The following is a 12,833-nucleotide window of genomic DNA, read 5'->3' as shown; positions in this document are numbered from 1 at the left end:
CACGACAACATTGACGAAGAAGTCACGACAACATTAACGAAGAAGTCACGACAACATTAACGAAGAAGTCACGACAACATTAACGAAGAAGTCACGACAACATTAACGAAGAAGTCACGACAACATTAACGAACAGAGAATGTTCTGTTCGTCAAGTTTATTTTGTTTTTACCATTTAATTGTTTCCATAAACGCTCCATGTCGAACATAATTGACGAACAGAGAATGTTCTGTTCGTCAAGTTTATTTTGTTTTTACCATTTAATTGTTTCCATAAACGCTCCATGTCGAACATAATTGACGAACAGAGAATGTTCTGTTCGTCAAGTTTATTTTGTTTTTACCATTTAATTGTTGTAAAATATCCATATGAAGACTAACCAAAAATAAATTTTCTTATAAAGCTTCAGGGTCAATTTCTTCAACCATTTCACTTCCTTCGTCAATGTCAATAGAAGCTTCTTCAACCTTTGGTAAGAATTTTTGTATAACATCTTTGTTCGTTATTGTCTTCAGAGATGAAGGATAATATTTCACAGATGTTTCACCCTTCTTATATTCTTTCTGTTCGGAAAGATTTAAAGCAATACTGAAGAAGTCAACGTTAGAGTTCTTTATGACAGTATAATGAGTATCTTTGACATTCACGAAGAAACTCTTTTGTTTCAAAACTACTGCTAACTCTTGTGAAGTATAACGTTTGCAGTCAATGACGATAGCTAATGGTCTGACATACTGACCAAACTTAGATTCTTTCACAAACTTCTTGTTAAAGATAACATTAACATTTGAAGCATTATTGAACTCATTCTTGATGGCAGTAGCGAGAGCATTGTATGAAAAGAACTTGCAATCTTGCATGTGTTTCATTAAAATAAAAATATTAAATTATTTTGAAAAATAACTTAAAAAATCTAATCTAATTTTTTCAAAAAATATTTTTTTATTTCCTACTAAAGATGTATCGGAAGTTGTCTAAGTTAGAACACTCGGAAATAAAACAACTTCTTACAGAAGCTAATATAGATGTTGCAAAGCATTACGCAACAAACAAAAAAGCACTCGCTGACATCCTCAATGACTATAATGGTGCAATAAGTTATGATAGAATTCATGAGTTCATAAAGCCGCAACGCGGCGAGGACGAAGTCCATGCAAGAGCATTTCCTTTAAATGACGTTGCTATTGACTTATATCATAGACGTTCAGTACCTCATGAAGTAAGAAGAGAAATGTTTGACATAACAAATGCGAACGTTGGTGAAACAAGAAGAAGAGACGACACACTGAAACAACAGAGAAGAGAGATGTTTAAGAGCGCTATAGAACAAGTTCGCAAAGCTAACGATGTCCTTCGTTCCATTGACGACAAACCAAAAGAAGGTGAGAGATGGTTAAAGAAAGATGAAGAGAATAGGAAGAGGAATGTTAAGACAGGCAATAGACTCATTGACTTTAACATCGAAGCTTTAGATGAACCAAACAGAGACTACTTACACAAACATTTCGGTAAGGTTTTCATGAGACTCTTAGAGAAGATTAAAATAAACTCCCAACAAAGATGGATGGTATGTTATAAACTTGGTGGAAAGTATGAATGTTCTACGTTAAACCTCAATAATATTGGAACATTACTACATCAGCTCTTGAAGGAGAACTTTATATCAGAGATAGAAGCAAATGCTGCAGGTATTGTTGAAATGCACTATGACTTCTTCTTGACAAACATAAAGAATCTTACCGAAATAAAGATGTATGATTTAACAGAATATGAAGGCTTAACGATGTCAGATGTAAAGAAAGGCAAACCAAAAAAGAGACCATATAGAGATGAAAGCACACTGACAAATGACCAGAAAGCCATTTTGGAAGCTCTTAAGCAAACAGGAAACCCAGCACTTATAGAAAGCTTTTGGAAAGATAATGGTGAAAAGAAGTTTTATAAGAAGAGAAGCGGTCAGTTCTGGAAGTATCTTTGCATATTACCTATAAATCTTGAACGCTACCAAATCTTCAATGAACTGAACAAAAGAACTGCAACACTTATGACAGAAGATAACTGCTTCGTTTATGCTTGCATTCAGGCTGGAGTAAATGAAGAAACTATTGACCACATGAGAGAAGTCATTCGTGTTAGAGACTTTCCTCAAAGTAAAGTACAAGAAATTTCTGACGCAACAGGTATAGCATTTAATGTTACCATTGGTTACTTCAATGACTCAAGACATAATGAAATAAAGAGATACATACCAAAAGAATGTGAAACTATTCGAACTATTGACTTACTTCTTGTTGAAGACCACTACATGCTAAATGAAAGATTACCAATGACAACATATTTCATTCGCAACTATATAGAAATCTTGAAGGAGTGTGGTGGAATGAACATTGAGAAACAGATGAAGATTTATACAAAGAGAGAGAACAAATATATTGTTCGTTATGATAGAACAACACCGTTATGGGATGTTATGAAAACATTGTGGGAGTGCAAATATTTCGAACCTATTTCTTATGGAGAACTTTTCACATATACGACTGACTTATATAAACAGAACCTTGCACCATTTAAAGATTTGACATATGCTCCAAAGTATTGTGTACAACTGAAGAAGAAAGCCGAGTCAAAAGAAGTAAATAAAGCTAAATGTAAGTTCATTCCTGAGCACGTTTTCTTTGCTGACTTTGAGTGCAGTACCGATGGAGTTCATAAAGCCTTTAACATTTGTTATGACGGTGAAGATGGTTCAGTGAGTGAAAGCATTTGGGGTCAGAACTGTGCAACAGAATTTTTGGAACGACTTCCTGACAAGAGTTTAATATATTTCCATAACTTCAGTTATGATATAAACTTCATCTCAAGACACATGACAGAAGTGAAAGGAACTCCCATCATTAAAGGTTCACGAACAATGCAAATAACTGGCTTATATAAAGGAAGGGCAATTATTATTAAAGATTCATACAGTGTTATAAATAAGAAGCTTAAACTATTTCCTGAAATGTTTCATTTGCAGTGTGGTGAAAAGGAAGTATTTCCGTATCAATATTATTCAAGCTCTTTATTAGCAAATGACAACAGAACTGGTGTCATTTCTGAAGCGTGTAAGTTTATCCGGGATGCGGATACGTTCATGAAAAACATAGATTCCATCAAAGGTTGCAGAATAGATGAAAACCACTTCGACTTAGAAAAATATAGCTCATTTTATTGCAAACAAGATGTAAGAATTTTAAGAGAAGGTTTTGTTAAGTTCCGCAATGATATATTAAAAGAATTTGATTTAAACGTTTATGACTACGTTAGTATTTGTTCTATTGCTAACAAATTGTTTGAGAACAGAGTGTACTTCCCGAATGGAAATTTATATGACCTCTCAAATAAACCAAGAGAATTTATTTCACGCTGTATTCAAGGTGGAAGATGTATGCTGTCAGATAACATGAAACAAAAGAGCGAAAAGAAACTCATTGCTGATTTCGACGCTGTTTCATTATATCCATCAGCTATAGCAAGACTTTATACTTTAGAAGGTATTCCAAAGGTTATGAAGAAAGAAATGTTAAGCACAGAGTATCTCATGAGACATTTATTCAACGACGACCAAAAGGAACCCATTGATGAAAAGTTTATGTCTGGCTTCTTTGTTCTCATTAAGATAACAGAGATTGGAATACATAGACACTTTCCTTTAATAGTTTGTGACCTTGAACTAAATCCAGAACTTAACGTTCCCAGAAGTTCAAACACTTGCTGTTTAATGTATGTTGACCATATAACATTACAAGACCTCATAAAATATCAAGGTGTCAAATGTGAAGTGTTGCAAGGATACTATTACGATGGAAACAGAGATATTAGAATAAGAGATGAAGTAAAGAAGTTGTTTGAGTTAAGGTTAAAGTATAAGAAAGAAGGAAATCCTTTGCAAGAAAATATAAAGCTCATTCTGAACAGTATTTATGGCAAAACTATTCTATCTCCTATTGAGTCAAAAATAACCATAGTAAATGACAAAGATGCTATAAGATATGCCATCAGAAACTACAACCATATAGTGAAGTTCGAAGGTTTGGATGGTTCAGATAAAACTATTTTCAAGCTAACGAAAAGTATTTGCAGACACTTTAACTTCTGTCCACTTGGTGTTAACATTCTGTCAATGTCGAAGAGAATAATGTGTGAAGTATTCTGTACTGCTGAAGATATGGGTCTTCAAATATTTTACCAGGACTGTGATAGCATGCATATTTTCAATGAAGACATCCCAAAGCTTGCAGCAGAGTTTAAGAAGAGATACGGTCGCGAACTTATAGGAAAGAACCTTGGTCAATTTCATTCTGACTTCGCAGAAATAACACCTGGAAAACAAAGTTTAGCATACAAGTCAATATTTTGTGGAAAGAAGACCTACATAGACTTACTCACTAACGATTTAAATGAAGTTGCATTCCATGCACGTTGCAAAGGTGTCAAACAAGACGTCCTTGCTTTAACAGCAAATGAAATGTTTCCTGAAGCTATACAATGCTATTACAATGAAGATAAGAACATTCACATACCTGTTGGAACATATGACAAAGACTCTGAGTTTAGTTTAATGAAACTTTACAAAGCACTTCATGATGGTCAAGAGATTGGATTTGACTTATGTAAGTCTTCTAGTCCTTGCTTTGCTGAAAAGTGTAACTTCTCAATAACGACTAAAACAAGCTTTATTCGTAAGTTGAAGTTCTGAGGTCATTTATTTTTGTCAGCAATGAGGTCATGAATGAGGTCATTTATTTTTGTCAGCAATGAGGTCATTTATTTTTGTCAGCAATGAGGTCATGAATGAGGTCAGCAATGAGGTCATTTATTTTTATCAGCAATGAGGTCATTTATTTTATCAGCAATGAGGTCATGAATGAGGTCAGCAATGAGGTCATGAATGAGGTCATTTATTTTTGTCAGCAATGAGGTCATTTATTTTTGTCATGAATGAGGTCATGAATGAGGTCAGCAATGAGGTCATGAATGAGGTCATTTATTTTTGTCATGAATGAGGTCATTTATTTTTGTCAGCAATGAGGTCATGAATGAGGTCATTCGTGATAAAAATAAGCCGCTAGCGTAGATTTTACAATACTGCGATGGTAGAGTTTAAGAGTTGTGCTTCAATGTAGAGACAGTCCTTATGGTCTGGAGGTAAGAACACTGGTGCTTTATGGTCATGAGTGGAGAACATGTCTATCCAAAACTCACGATTGAAGCCAGTTAATTTTATAGTATTTAGGGTTAGGAAGTGGTGAAGTTTTGTATGACCATGAACTCATTTTCAACTCCCTTACTTAAGTTTGAATATAATATAGCTTGCTTTCTATCCCAAATACCTGGAAATCTAATTTCGGAAAATTCATTTTTCCTCGGAAGCATTGCATCATAATTGAAAACATTCTTGAAATCATCACTTGGTTCAGAGATTTGAAATCTTATACGTAATGGATTTTTTTTCTCTTTAGCGACTTCATTGAATGGTGAGAATACAATGAATTGACAGTCATGAGTTCCATCTTCATTTGGTACAAACTCGTAATGAAAGCTATTAATCTTTCTACAATTCCTTCTTCTTTCAGTTGTGCAAGAAACTCACGTAAAGGCTGTAAAGTTTGTACTTCAATGTTGAACTTCTTTTGAAAATTTTCGTAAAATGTAATTATACAGTCTTCTAACGTCGTACTGTTTTTAAAGTATTTGTATATGTGAATGTTTTGGGCGCTTAAAGACTGTTCGTCATTTTCTATCTCGACTTGAAGTATAAAGTCAACCTTTCTGAAAGCACGTGTTATATACATATTTGTTATGCCAATGTACTTCTCTTCATTTATGTTCACAATCCAGTCTGTTGGAAACTTAAACGTTACTCTGTTCCCCTTTATTTTGACGTCAGGGTTTTCACTACTGAACGCAACAGATAAAGGTATTTGTCTATACATTTAATTCGGATAAAAATAAACCATTTACTCTTTCTTTGCTTCAGCTTCTTCTCTAGCTTTTGCTTCAGCTTCTTTAGCTTTTGCTTCAGCTTCTTCTCTAGCTTTCTTCGCCAGCAAACGTGGGTTCTTCTGTCTTCCAGCAGCTAATGCAGCAAGTTGTTTTTCACTAAGTTTTCTCTTTGGTCTCTCTGGCTTTTGTTCTTGTTTTTGTTCCTTCAGTTCGGATAAAATTTGCTCACGAATTTCTTTCTTCAATGCTTCAACATCTATGACCCCTTGGGTCTTGTCCGTAGGGCTTGTCTGAGTCATTTGACTGTAGATAAAAAACAAAATTAAAACTTTAACCGATGTAAAATGAGCTTGTCAAAATCAGAGCGAGAGTCTATTATATTAAATGACGCAAGAGGAATACAACATCCTTTCTATTACGTAAGTCAGAGTAAAGATGGTAAAATATACGTAAGAAAAAGAAAGGTTCCATTAGCGAATGCAGAAAGCGACAACATTAAGGTGTATGGCAAGGGTGAAGTCCACGAAGCCCATGTTAAGCCTTCTATTCAAACTGAAAAGTCAATAGAACCAGAAGAAAAGAAGCCAGATGTACTTTCAATAACGAACCAAGAGCTTATTGCAAAGTTCGTGAATTTCATTGAAAAACAAACCGAGTCAAAGAACCCTGACCCACCAGTGAAAGAAGTTGAGACAAAAGAGAATGTACAGTTCATTGAAAATGTCAAGAAACAACTTCCACACGAATGCCAAGAAGAAGAGTGAGAATAATGAAGTAAATAGATATTTTTATCTGAAGTAAATACATGCAGAACGAACAGCTAAACGAATTTACTCCAGCAGAGCATATTCATCAGATTCGCTCATATTTCGATATCATAGACAATGCAGTTCAAATTGGTGACACTAATAGAAAATATTCTGACGCAAAGATTCCATCACAACCTGGAACTGCTAAAGATAACACATGGGTAACATTCAATCTCTCACCTCCTGGTGAAAATATGTTGGATCTTTACAATACATTCATTACGTATAAAATGGAAGGTCAATTTATTGTAGATAAAGAAATTGGTTCAGGTTCCAATAAAACAAACCCACCAGGATTTTGGATTGGTTTCGATGACGCTTTCTATGCAGTTGCTGGATATCAAATCCTTGCAAATGGTCGTATCGTATATTCTCAAGACAACGCAAGAGAAGAAGCATATATAACTTCAAACTCACAAACTACCGAACAAATAAAGAAAGTAGATGTTTTCTCAAAGACTCGACATGAAGATGTATGGAGTCATTCGGGAACATGCAGAACAGGACAAATTGTTAGTGGTCCAATTACAGCAGGAAAATCATTTGATTTTAAACTTCGTTTAAGAATTCCTGTTAGAAGATTCCTTCCATTAGAAGCTATTCGATTTATTCCAGCTTTTGCAGGAAACATTCAGCTTAAAGTAAAGTTCAGTAGCGACGCCTTACAATGCACATCTATATCTGTAAATGATATCATTGCTTTCAATCCAACTCTTAAAGTTGCATTTGCTTCAGATTCAAATCCACCGACAAATAAATTTGTTCCATGGAATGAACCATTCACTATGATAACGAAGGCAGTAGAAGCTAGTGGAACAGTTACTATTACAACTGTAACCCAGCAACTATTTCGAACAAAGATGGATTTTAATGAATGTTTCATTCATCCAAAGTCATTCTCTTTAGACCCTAACATTTATACAGAACTTGTAGAACATTATACAAACGAGGCTTTATGTTTTCCTGTTAAAGTTATGGATTGGATTCCTATGGACGGTTCATTCTCAAAGAATACAGATAGTTCAAGTGCAACATTTACAGCAGCTTATACGCCTATTAATGTTAAAAGTATTTGGGCACTATTTAGAAAGAAAGACAACTATTATGTTAATTTTGAGAACCCTAAGTTTAAATATCTTCAGCTTTCCATGGGAGCTTATGGAAATATGCCTGCAGAACCCGAAAAATCATATGGACCTGTATTTTATGAAATGGTTGCGAACGCCTGCAATACAAACAATGATATGATAGGATTTAATGAAGATGTTATGAGGTCATTGGTGGATGATGGTAGTGTGGAACATAAATGGGATAGCTATGACAACACACATTTCTTATGTGGTTTTCCAACAGAAGTGGACTTTTGCTTCCAGCAAGGTCAAACATCTACTGCTCCAATAACATACAAATTGTCTGTTAAAGGACCTATTGAACTAGCAACTGAAAATGTGCCAAAGCCACTTATTGGATTTATGAGGGATTGTTGCTTTGCCATTCAGGTAAGACAGTCAGGCATCCCCATAATAAGATTAGATGACTATAACTTAGCTGCGGACGACAGTGAGGAATAAAGGATGAACGTTTATTTTTAAAGCTTATAAATGAGTTCTTCATCAAGCTCTCGTGAACCTTCACCATCTATGAAACAAACTTTACCAAACGATTATGGAGCACCTATTGAATATTTCTTACGAGCTGCACAATGGCAAAGAGCAGTCTCACCAAGGTTAGGTGTTCCACCAGCTCCTGTCAAAAATAGCATTTGGTCAAGTCCTTATATAAGATATGGTCTCCCACTAGGTTTGCTAGCTACAGCAGGAGCAGTTATGATGTTGAAAAGAAATAAAGCAAATGTTGTAAATAATACTGAAGTAGCTGAAGTTAAACAAACTCCAACACCTTCGCCAAAACCAACGCCTTCACAAGCAAAACCTTCAATGACTCCTGAACCTATGGAAGTACAAACTCCTGTTCAAAAGTCAACTCCTAAACCGACTCCAACATTTAAACCAGAACCTACTCCTCAAATAAATCGTAAAACTCCTGCGTTTCCTTACTGAAAAAATAACGTTATTTTTTAATTTAATATTAAATTTTTATTTATTGAATGACAAATAAAGTCACTGAAGCAATGAAACAAAAGTTTTGGTAGAATACATTAAATCAGGAAACTATTCCAGAAGGTTTTTACATTCATCAAATTGAAGGATGGTAGAGTTCAAGTTTAGAAAGATAAAGCAACCATTAGATAGAGAAGGTATATTAAGGAAGATTAAAACTTCATGAGGACACATTGCTGAACTTTAAGAAGAAGTTAAGAGAGAGTTGGAGAAAAGAAGAAGAGTTTATAAAGCAATGAATCACATTGGTGAAAAACCGGGTGAAAAAAGAGGTAGATTCACCACTTCACCTAAATTATTTTTGTGCTATGTTTTCATATGTGTGAGGGTGGTGATATCATTAATTTTTATATAAATGACGAAAAACTATTGAGATAACAAACTACAACGGTCATGAGTTCAAGAACTTGTTCTTCGTTCCTCGTGAAAATACATTCTATCAGATACGAGGGAGAAAGGGTAAAGTTAGTTTGAGCGTTTATGAAGGAATGAAGAATGGAAGTTATACAAGCATACGATACAAACGGTAAACGTGTTTCATTAGCTTTGTCAAAACTTACTAACATTTATTTTGACAGTGATTTTGACTCTGACAATTGGAGCGACAGCAGCGATACTGAAGAATATGAAGTATTGTGTGAAGCACAGCAATGGGAGGAGTTGCAATACTTTTGTAAGTGAGAACGTTTATTTTTTACAGTAGTGAAGTCGTTTGTGAAAACGTTAGTGAGGTGAAGTGGTTGGCGGCTTTGTAAATATTTAAGGTTAAGTTAGTGTTGTCGTTTGTGTTGTAAAATATACGTTAACGGTTTTGTAAAGTGTCAAATTCACATATAATGGGTAAGGAGGCTCGCAGTGCCTCCGTACACATTATATGTATACTAACTCTTGGGTCTTCATCTAGCGCTTGAAGAATTGCTTTGATTTTTCTTTGATCCGGCGATTTTTTGTCAATTTTTATGATGGGCGCCTTTTTGTTCATGAAGTGATACATCCTAACATGATACGTTACAGTGGAATAGCTAGGAGCATCCATACCGAAGCATTTTATCAATGTCTCGTAGATTTTTTTACAGTCTTTGCATTTTTTTGCAAGAGCGAGGATGTTTTCTTTATGATTCATTAAAAAAATGAAAAAAATCCCGCCAAAATTTCCCGCGAAACCGCCTCTTGTCTCAAAATTCATTTTATATCCCGGCATGGCGCCAAAATACAACATACTCATCATATACATATATTCATATTTTTTATTATATATTTATAATCAGCATATATCTCCTTTAATAGTCTCATATAGAGCGCTGTGCTAAACGCACCTTTGGACACCCTATATTATCATGTACAGGCGGAACCATACTTTCATATAAAGCAAAATACTATGGCGATACCATACCATTATTGAATCTTGCATCAAGTTATTTCTTAGTATTTATTTGTAATGTATGGTGGTGGCCAAAAGCAAATACAAAGTGGTGGGGATATATATTAGTCGCAGTTACCATTGTTTCAGGAGATTGCCTCAATTTACTTGCTTATAATAAAACATCAATGGCTTCTGTTATGCTTATAATTACCACAGTTATCTTTTGGGTAGCTCCATTATCATATTTAGTTTTCAAGAGGACAATCAACTGGATACAGTTCTTGGCAATGCTTTTAGCTGCTGGATGTGTTTCCATGGTTATGGTTGCCCAAGGAACTAAAGATAGCAGATTAATTGGAAACCTCTTGGCCTTGGCCGCCTCATTAATTTTTGCGATTGTAAATATTACTCAAGAGCATCACTCAGAAGGATAGAGGAGATGACAAAGATACCACGTACAACAGTCAGTTATTATCTGCACAATTATTTGAACTACAAACTAGTGTATACACGTTGGGTTCCGCACAACCTTAATTCAGTTCAAAAAAAATCTAGAGTCCAATCTTCGAAAGAGCTCCTCTCTATATTGCGTGCGTATCAATCCAAGAAGTTTCGCTTTTTAGTAACAGGGGACGAGTCTTGGTTTCAATATGCAACAGAAGCCAAAATCATGTGGATCCCGAAGGATGAAAATCCGCAAACATTCCCGAAGAAAAAAATTGACACACCAATGATGATGTTGTCGGTTTTTTGGGGCGTGAATGGCATCATCGCAATTGATATTCTTCAAAAACCTAATACGATGAATGCTCAGTATCTAATTGACAATGTTCTTACTCAAATTATCAATTCTGATGAGTTTGAGAAATCCAAACAACAAAAACAAAAGTTTGCAATTCATTTTGATAATTCAAGAGTTCACAAAAGTCATAAGGTAATGAATTACTTGGTGGAAAACAATGTCAAAGTTGTTCCAAACCCAATTTATTCACCTGATATTGCACCCTCTGACTTTTATTTATTCGGCACGCTAAAAAAGAGAGCTGAAGGACGCGAATTCGCGAGTCCAGATGATCTTGAAAATTTTGTAAGAGAGCAATTTGAGCAATTTTCTCATGATGATTTAAAGCGTGTCTTTCAAGCCTGGATCGATCGCTGCGAACGCGTGATTGAATCCAATGGTGATTATATTTAAATAAACTTTATATATATGTAACTTGTTTATTTCTATTCGCAGTATTCAGGTTTGTGCTAAACACACCTTTGGACACCCTATAAAACGCACATCTGCCATCCGAAAAGCGCTCCACATTTGTTTCCGAAAACTTTTTGTGCACAGCTCATTCCCGCACTAAAATTGAAATGAATTTTCAAAGTGTTTTTTGAATTTCATGGATTATATTTTCTATGGCAATATGAATGATTTTCTAAATCTGCTTAAAAATGATAGTTCTTTCGCTTTTGAATTACCCTCAATTTTTGACTTTTGCAACTTTTTCATGACCCCCTGCCCAGGTATCTAAAATACCATTTATCGCCTTAAAAGCACCCTTAATTTATGCCAATTGACAAAATAAAGATATGTTTAGAATGCTGATATGATGGAGAATCATGCTGCATCATTATTGGCCAGCAATATATAATATTTAAGAAATCTACGAGATTATCTGATTTCATGAAACTCAATGTATACTAAGTTTCAGACTTTGAAATTTTAACATGTTGATATGGGTACATAGGGTTTATGATTCCAGTCATTTATTTAAAAAATTACAAAAATGAATTAATATGATGTGAGTAACAATGATAATAAACGCTTAATTACTAATATATTATTTTTTGGTAGGAATGAAATGTTTTGGTGACATTTATAGAAGTTAAGCTGAGAATCAAAAATGCAAAAATAATTTTAAATATTAGAAGCATTATTTGATGTCATTGAGTTTAGAGTCGTGTAGCTATATGAGTACAATATGTTATTGATGTATATATGCAATAATTGTGAAAATGAAATGTGAATCTAAAGATGAGTTGCATAATACTGCGTCATAATTTGAATTCAATATGTACATAACATTACTAAATGTATTTTAAGATAATACAAAAAATTAAGCTTGCAAAAAGATATCGAAATGTAATTTTCATTAGATTCAAAGATCTGCATAGATTTCGATTTTAACTATTGATGAATTTGTCAAACCTCTATAATAATAGAATGTAGAACTAATTAAATATAATTAAAATAAAAAAATACAAATTAAAGTGATATTATAGAGAATATATGTGATGTTACCAATATGACATGATATTGGAGAACTGAGAGAATTGTGATGTGAACTAAATATGATTTTATTATGAATAGGAGAATAATTTTAGAAGAATTCTTGAATTTAATATATCTGAATATGTAATTCGGCATATATTCTATATATATATATTGGTATATTAACTAGAAATAAGAATAGGAAAGATTGTTAATGAATAATATGAGATTAAGCGAAAATATATTGTTCTAATAGATGAGTGTGGAGATTCAATATATGTGAAGAGGGATA

General features: G+C 34.1%; 8 protein-coding genes and 3 pseudogenes across 11 annotated transcripts, besides 3 other annotated features; 7 read left to right on the top strand and 4 right to left on the bottom strand.

Annotated features, from left to right (window-relative positions):
- Positions 1-9,802: part of a mobile genetic element that runs on past the window's edge.
- Positions 397-870, bottom strand: TVAGG3_0767910 (uncharacterized protein; the record flags this gene model as incomplete). The annotated part of the gene is made up of 1 exon (XM_051245870.1): positions 397-870. The coding sequence occupies one exon, from the start codon at positions 868-870 to the stop codon at positions 397-399; it is 474 nt and encodes a 157-aa protein (XP_051092457.1).
- TVAGG3_0767900 (organellar and viral DNA polymerase type B) lies at positions 960-1,591 on the top strand (the record flags this gene model as incomplete). The annotated part of the gene is made up of 1 exon (XM_051245869.1): positions 960-1,591. A coding segment is annotated over one exon (632 nt), but the record flags the coding sequence as incomplete, so codon positions are not given.
- TVAGG3_0767890 (organellar and viral DNA polymerase type B) lies at positions 2,868-3,904 on the top strand (the record flags this gene model as incomplete). Its single annotated transcript, XM_051245868.1, has 1 exon — positions 2,868-3,904. A coding segment is annotated over one exon (1,037 nt), but the record flags the coding sequence as incomplete, so codon positions are not given.
- Positions 4,245-4,739, top strand: TVAGG3_0767880 (organellar and viral DNA polymerase type B; the record flags this gene model as incomplete). Its single annotated transcript, XM_051245867.1, has 1 exon — positions 4,245-4,739. One exon carries the CDS (start codon positions 4,245-4,247, stop codon positions 4,737-4,739), a length of 495 nt encoding a protein of 164 aa, XP_051092454.1.
- On the bottom strand, positions 5,121-5,835 carry TVAGG3_0767870 (annotated as a pseudogene). The gene has a single exon. A coding segment is annotated over exon 1 (715 nt).
- On the bottom strand, positions 6,001-6,285 carry TVAGG3_0767860 (uncharacterized protein; the record flags this gene model as incomplete). The annotated part of the gene is made up of 1 exon (XM_001316310.2): positions 6,001-6,285. One exon carries the CDS (start codon positions 6,283-6,285, stop codon positions 6,001-6,003), a length of 285 nt encoding a protein of 94 aa, XP_001316345.2.
- TVAGG3_0767850 (uncharacterized protein) lies at positions 6,331-6,619 on the top strand (the record flags this gene model as incomplete). The annotated part of the gene is made up of 1 exon (XM_051245866.1): positions 6,331-6,619. A coding segment is annotated over one exon (289 nt), but the record flags the coding sequence as incomplete, so codon positions are not given.
- TVAGG3_0767840 (uncharacterized protein) lies at positions 7,770-8,366 on the top strand (the record flags this gene model as incomplete). The annotated part of the gene is made up of 1 exon (XM_051245865.1): positions 7,770-8,366. One exon carries the CDS (start codon positions 7,770-7,772, stop codon positions 8,364-8,366), a length of 597 nt encoding a protein of 198 aa, XP_051092452.1.
- TVAGG3_0767830 (repellent protein 1 family) lies at positions 8,397-8,855 on the top strand (the record flags this gene model as incomplete). Its single annotated transcript, XM_001322386.1, has 1 exon — positions 8,397-8,855. One exon carries the CDS (start codon positions 8,397-8,399, stop codon positions 8,853-8,855), a length of 459 nt encoding a protein of 152 aa, XP_001322421.1.
- On the bottom strand, positions 9,801-10,149 carry TVAGG3_0767810 (annotated as a pseudogene). The gene has a single exon. A coding segment is annotated over exon 1 (349 nt).
- Positions 9,801-10,245: a mobile genetic element.
- Positions 10,246-10,685: 440 nt separating this feature from the next.
- On the top strand, positions 10,686-11,473 carry TVAGG3_0767790 (annotated as a pseudogene). The gene has a single exon. A coding segment is annotated over exon 1 (788 nt).
- Positions 10,686-11,553: a mobile genetic element.
- The last annotated feature ends 1,280 nt before the right edge of the window (positions 11,554-12,833 follow it).

Source organism: Trichomonas vaginalis, chromosome III (genome assembly GCF_026262505.1).
Source record: "Trichomonas vaginalis G3 chromosome III, whole genome shotgun sequence".
Classification (NCBI taxonomy): Eukaryota; Parabasalia; order Trichomonadida; family Trichomonadidae; genus Trichomonas; species Trichomonas vaginalis.
The sequence above is the reverse complement of the archived record's forward strand: the minus strand, read 5'-3'. Positions and strand labels throughout refer to the sequence as shown.